At 42.2% G+C, this 7,167-nt stretch overlaps 1 protein-coding gene across 1 annotated transcript; it reads left to right on the top strand.

The window, feature by feature from the left end:
* The first annotated feature begins 436 nt into the window (after positions 1-436).
* LOC137332375 (protein FAM237A-like) lies at positions 437-1,568 on the top strand. The gene is made up of 2 exons (XM_067996153.1): positions 437-777; positions 1,550-1,568. The coding sequence occupies exons 1-2, from the start codon at positions 437-439 to the stop codon at positions 1,566-1,568; spliced, it is 360 nt and encodes a 119-aa protein (XP_067852254.1).
* The last annotated feature ends 5,599 nt before the right edge of the window (positions 1,569-7,167 follow it).

A 7,167-nucleotide genomic window follows, 5' to 3' on the forward strand; every position in this document is an offset into this window, starting at 1 on the left:
TTTCCACCGTGTAATATAGGAACCGTCCTTTGCAATATACCGTCTTACTGTAAGTGTGTCACTTGCATTCGGTTTAAAGCTATATAATTTGGAGGGGTGTACAAAGACCAGTTTGTGTCCTAACCCTGGCGACATATTCATAGAATCGTACAGCACAGAAGGAGGCTATCGTGCCTGTGCGGATGTTGAATCACTGTCAAAGCAGAATAGCTCTTGTTATTTTCCAAAAATCTCCATAATTGCTTAAACCTCCCGTCAGTGAGTGCTGTAATACCTTTCATAGTATGAAATCATCCGCACAGCATCATTCACAAAATATAGCGAACTGTCCCAGTTTATTTCCATGTTTTGATTGCAAATACTCGATTTAACGACTCGCCAGTTTTTAAAGCCCCCACTGTTTTTCTTTAGGTCGTTAGGCCACTCCCTGTGTAGTATGCAGTCTCTGGGCGGCAGCTTGTGCCTGATGCTGATCTGGATCCTGATGGTGGTTATGGCTCAGAAAGGGAGCACCGACCCGATGAGTCTGGGGGAAATCGACTCCCCGTGTTGGGAGAGCTCCTCCCTGGCCCTGATCGAGATGAAGAAGCTGCGAGTCACCAAGACGGTCAGCGGCCTCTGGGACTTCATGATCTACCTGAAACTCTCCGATAAACCCAAACACGCCGCCCTGTTCATCCACCTGGCTCAGCTCTTCTGGGAGATCTATGTGGAGTGCGCGCTTTCACGAGCTCATGGGCTGGGTAGGAGACAGATCGTCGGCGGATATACCTTAAGGTATCCACAGTACACGACAGGTAACTCCTTCCATACGGTGCAGTAGCGAAACACCCTTTCTTTTACATTTACTGTGTCTTTTTTAATTGTTCCAAGCTGTTAGGCTAAGTCTACTTTTATCTGTGACAGTCACCTTTTCTTTAAAACAAACTTGTTGCCGACATTTGAACTAGAAAGGACTGTTGGCGATATTAGTAGCCGAACCTGCATGCCATTCCTATTTTAAGGCATGATGTGGAGATGCCGGTGATGGACTGGGGTTGACAATTGTAAACAATTTTACAACACCAAGTTATAGTCCAACAATTTTATTTGAAATTTACAAGCTTTCGGAGGCTTCCTCCTTCCTCAGGTGAATGTTGTGGAATGTTGGACTATAACTTGGTATTTTAATTGTAAACAATTTTACAACACCAAGTTATAGTCCAACGATTTGGACTATAACTTGGTGTTGTAAAATTGTTTACAATTGTTAACCCCAGTCCATCACCGGCATCTCCACATCATTGGTATTTTAAGGCAGACATTAACACCTTTATCTCAAACAGGGCTCAGGCTTCTCCGAATTTAACGGACAGAGAGATGTTGTAGAAATGCGTTAGAGTGCTGGATTGGTAGTTAAGATCAACAATCGTGTGTAGATTTAGAATTTGGATGCAGTTATACTTCAGTCGTTTCCCCATCTATTTACTCCTATTTGCTTTTTACTCAAATGAGTGCTAGACCTCCGAGAAACGGATTCATGTCTATTCTGGTGTTTTGTTTATTGCAGGGTTGACACGTTCAAGTGACAAGCATTTAAAGTTTTAATGTCTGCAAAATCTCAGAAGAACTCGCATCACCGAAATACCAGCTCTCCTGACCATTAAAGCAAGACTGTCTGTCCCATGCGCTGTATATCACGTAGATACAATCTTCTCTTTAATATTATACCGGAGCAGCGTTCATGGAATGATGCAAAACTGTAATTAAAATAGCGACTCTTTCAAAATAGCCTTTATAATCTAATATTCAAATCAAAAGAAAATGAATTATGAGGGAATATTTTTACCCAATAAATCTGCTGGAAAAAATAGCTGATAGGTGGCAAGTAAAATTGATAATGATATTTCAACTTCAACTCAGCCACGCAATCACCAATACAACCACAGAGCCACACATCCCAGAAAGTTAATATATCATTCCCAGAGTAACTACTTACTCCATCATGGTGCATTCAGAGTATTCTGATACATTCTCGTTGGTGAGATCTAAACTATAGTTTATTTTGTTCTGATTCGTTACGCTTTCTTAGAACGTTTTCAGAATACGCGTGAAACCCAAATACACTTTAAATGATGTTATCGGGTCACATTAATAACCACACAGGTAAACTTCTGAAAAGTTAAAAGATTAAGCGTGTGTTTATACTTAAGCTTTAATTTCACTGCAAAGTGGTTTCTGCTTCAAATTGATGTAAAAGTGACGGTATAACTATGACTTTGCAGAGTCGACTAGCCCAGTCGATCATGTAAAGCACCCCTCACTAACGTGGGGAATGGTGACAAAGTCGGGCGAGCTGTCTCACAGACTAGTCTAGTAACAGCCTATCATAGGTATGATTCTGTAAGTATGACTATCAGCCACCATCCCAGGCTCTTCCATCACCATCCCTAGGTATGTCCAGGACAGACCCACCAGAAATGCAGGCATAGTCAGAGGGGGTGGCCCTGGGAGTCTTCAACATTGACTGTAGACCAAATGAAGTCTCACAGCTTTAGGTCCAATATGGGCAAGGAAACCTCCTGCTGATTACCACCAACCCCTCTCCCTCAGCTGAAGAATTAGTATTCCTCCATTGGTTCAATGAGGAGAGTAGAAGAGCATGCCAGAAGCAGCACCAGGTGTACCTGAAAATGAGGTGCCAACCTCGTAAAACTACATTGCAGGACTACAGGCATGCTAAACAGCAGAAGCAGCATGCTATAGAAAGAGCTAAGCAATCCCATAACAAACAGATCAGGTCAAAGCTCTAAAGTCCTGCCACATCCAGTTGCAAACGGTGGTGCACAATTAAGCAACAACCATGTGGAGGAGGCTCCAGGGACATCCCTATCCTCATGATGATGAAGGCCAGCACGTGAATGAAAAAGACACGGCTGAAGTGCTCGCAAGCACCTTTGGCTAGAAGTGCAGAGTGAATGGTCCTTCTCGGCCTCCACCTGAGGTTCCCACCATCACAGTCTTCAGCAAATTTGATTTTTTTTTTATTCGTTCATGGGATGTGGGCGTCACTGGCGAGGCCGGCATTTATTGCCCATCCCTAATTGCCCTTGAGAAGGTGGTAGTGAGTCGCCTTCTTGAACCGCTGCAGTCCGTGTGGTGAAGGTTCTCCCACAGTGCTGTTAGGAAGGGAGTTCCAAGATTTTGACCCAGCGACGATGAAGGATACGATGAGGCGATATATTTCCAAGTCGGGATGGTGTGTGACTTGGAGGGGAACGTGTTCCCATGTGCCTGCTGCTCTTGTCCTTCTAGGTGGTAGAGGTCGTGGGTTTGGGATATCAAGAAACAGCTGAGTGCACTGGACACAGCAAAGGCTATGGGCCCCGACAACATCCCGGTTGTAGTGCTAAACACCTGTGCTTCAGAACTAGCCACCGACTTAACTAATCTGTTCCAGTACCGCTAAAACACTGAAATCTACCCAACAATATGGAAAATTGCCCAGGTATGTCCTGTCCACGAAAAGCAGGACAAATCCAATCCGACCAATTATTATCCCATCAGCCTACACCCAATCATCAGCAAAATGATGGAAGGAGCCATCAACAGTGCTATCAAGCAGCACTTACTCACCAATAATCTGTTCACCAATGGTCAGTTTGGGTTCCACCAGAACCACTTGGCTTCAGACCTCATTACAGCCTTAGTCCAAACATGAACAAAAGAGGTGAATTCCAGAGAGTGACTGCCCTTGACATCAAGGCAGCATTTGACCGAGTGTGGCACCAAGGAGCCCTAGTAAAATTGGAGTCAATGGGAATCAGGGGGAAAACTCTCCAGTGGCTGGAGTCATACTTAGCACAAAGGAAGATGGTAGTGGTTGTTGGAGGCCAATCATCTCAGCCCCAGGACATTGCTGCAGGAGTTCCTCAGGGCAGTGTCCTAGGCCCAACCATCTTCATCAATGGCCTTCATCAATGACCTTCCTTCCATCATAAGGTCAGAAGTGGTGCTGTTTGTTGATGATTGCACGTGTTCAGCTCCATTCTCAATTCCTTAGATAATGAAGCATTCCATGCCTGGACAATATCAAGGCTTTGGCTGATATGTGGCATTCACGCCACACAAGCGTCGGCAATGACCATCTCTAATAAGAGAGAGCCTAACCACCTCCCCAATGACATTCGCCAAGCCCCCACTGTCAGCACCCTGGGGGGGTGGGGGGGTCACCATTGACCAGAAACTCAACTGGACCAGCTACATAAATGCTGTGGCTACCAGAGCAGGTCAGATGCTGGTTATTCTGCAGTGAGTGGTTCACCTCCTAACTCCCTAAAGCCTCTCTGCCACCTACAAGGCATAAGTCAAGAGTGTGATGGAATACTCTCCACTTGCCTGTATGGGTGCAGCTCCAACAACAACACTCAAAAAGCTTGACACTATCCAGGACAAACCAGTCTGCTTGATCAGCACCCCATCCACTGTCTTAAACATCCACAAGCTCTACCATCGATGTTCTGTGGCTGTAGTGTATACGATCTACAGGATGCACTGCAGCAACTTGTCAAGGCTTCTTCGGCAGCACCTCCCAAACCTGTGATCTCCACCACTTAGAAGGACAAGGGTAGCAGGTGACTGGGAACACCACCACCTCCAAGTTCCCCTCCAAGTCACATACCATCCTACTTGGACATATATCGCCGTTCCTTTATTGTCACTGGGTCAAATTCCTGAAACTCCCTACCTAACAGCACCATCACCCAATGGACTGCGACGGTTCAACAATAAGGTCCACCAGCACCTTCTCAAGGGCAACTAGGGATGGGCAATAAATGCCAGCCTTGCCAGTGATGCCCAATTCCCGAGAATGAATATTAAAAAAAAATAACTCCAGAGTTGAGTCCTGATCTGACTCCAGTGGTCAGAGATATACAGGAGGCAGCCTCATGTTACTGGGCTTTGACACCAGGAAGTTCTTTTTCATACAGAGTCATCAGTACATGGAATGAAATTTCAGATAGAGTAGTGGAGGGGAAACCCTGGAACCATTTAAGATACAATTGGATTTTGCAACAAGGGATTTAAGGGTCTTTCCAAATGGATGATCTAAGATGGGCCAAATAGCATTCCTCACCTGTAATTATCTTGTGATCTTGTGACACAAGATGGAATATCACTCCAGTGTGATCTCCACTATGCTTTAAAAAGTGCTCAGGGGTCTGCTGGACCTCCTGAGCTTTTTTTAAACTCATTCAGTTCAGACACTCTCAAAACATTTAACATTAAGCAGGGAGAAGAGCTCTGCATACCCTTATAAGCATGAATATACAAAGCTCTCTCCTTGCTGAGAGAATTCCAATCATAGCCAGGCAGTGTAAATAAGGCACTGCCCCCTGGAACCTGTAGTGTGGCTATCTGTATCTATAACTATAAAGTCATCCAAAAGTGATAGTATAAGGCAGTCTTTTATAACTGTTCCTACAGAAAAGTTTTGCAGACAGTCTTACTTTATAGCAAATAAGTTAATAATACAAGTTAATAATTTAACAACTCCAATGTAGATCAGACGTTTAGATGGCAACGTTATTTTTATAGACACTGTAAAGACTACAAGTATATTTTGTTATTGTGTTTGTTCACTGGCTTGAGATGGAATTCCACTCATGCATGTTTGAGCTTCTGTCATTTTGGTGTTGTGTTAAATTGTTTTGTGAGTTATTTAAGTGTCACTGGAACATAGAACAGTGAGCAGCATATTATTTATTTATGTAAAAATGACACAGAATGTCCAAAATTGCTCTTTATTGTATAATAAAGTATATTCATGGCTGAACATACATGACTAATTCCTTCTGTGTTCAGTTTTGAAGCTTGTCGTTGAAATTACACCAGGTCAACATGCTTCAATAGTATACAGCCTGCTAAAGCAGCTGTCATTTCATAGGTGCTACCAAACTACTAAAATATGTCAATATACATTTTATTTCACTTTTACTATGCAAGAAAGGACTGCAGTAAATAAATAAATCCATAAAAATGTCTGGCCTGAAAATGTTAATTATATCCAAAACACAAATTATAAGATTAAAACAATCTGTCAGCTGTCAAATGGGATTACAGACACTCTCAAAACATTTAAAATTAAGCTGGGAGACGAGCTCTGCATACCCATATAAGCATGAATATACAAAGCTCTCTCCTTGCTGAGAGAATTCCAATCATAGCCAGGCAGTTTTTGTGGATGTTTTCCGACTTTTTTTGTGAGCAGTAAGGGCTCAGTTTTTTTTCACACACATTCACTAGTGCTGCCCTCCTCTCTTCCCATGATATTAATATAAAGACAGACACCTGGAAACTGTAATCACTATTCACCTTCCCAACCACAAGCACTTACCTGCAGTGGAAAACCCAAAAAGCCAAACCAATTAAAGAATATATACACACTGCAGGACACTAAAGATTGCCATGAAAATGACAATTTTCTTTAAGCTTTTAAGCTGTTTCAAATACTGTATTATAGTTAGCTGATAAAAACTGTATTTTCAATACAGCAGAAATAGCTTTACATGTATACAATACTTCCTCACTGTAAAATGCAATTATAAGCACAGTAATGCTGTTGCTTTACTATTGTCTTGACAAATATGCTTTAAAATATTATTTGTGAAATATTTTGGACATCATAGATGGAAAAAATAACATTAATGAATACAAATTATTCCATCGATATGAAGGTTAATTTAGCTTTCCAGATGCATGAAGTAATTCTCTAGTAGTACAGCTCCAATTCTCTAATAGCGTAGTTATAGTGCATTTACTGTTTTGACCCTGATCTCATTTGTGAAGCAGTGAAGTGGGCAATTCCAAGTTATACTGCCTGCCCACACAAAGTGGAACTCTGTTCACTTAAACAAATGTGCAAAGCTCTGCTTGCTGAACTTTTTAAAGTTACAAAAGGGCTGGTTAAGCTGTAAGCCCTTTTAACATGAAACTTTAATGTGGTTTCAAAATTTGACTTTGCACAATATCAATTATACTGGGACAGGTAACAACCTTATTGAATTCTTTGAAGAAGTAACAGAAAGAGTAGACAAGGGTAATGCAGTAGATGTAATATATTTGGATTTTCAAAAGGCCTTCGATAAGGTACCGCATTGTAGACTCATGACTAAGGTCAGAGATGTG

The sequence above is a fragment of the Heptranchias perlo genome, chromosome 2, assembly GCF_035084215.1.
Source record: "Heptranchias perlo isolate sHepPer1 chromosome 2, sHepPer1.hap1, whole genome shotgun sequence".
In the NCBI taxonomy this organism is placed as follows: domain Eukaryota; kingdom Metazoa; phylum Chordata; class Chondrichthyes; order Hexanchiformes; family Hexanchidae; genus Heptranchias; species Heptranchias perlo.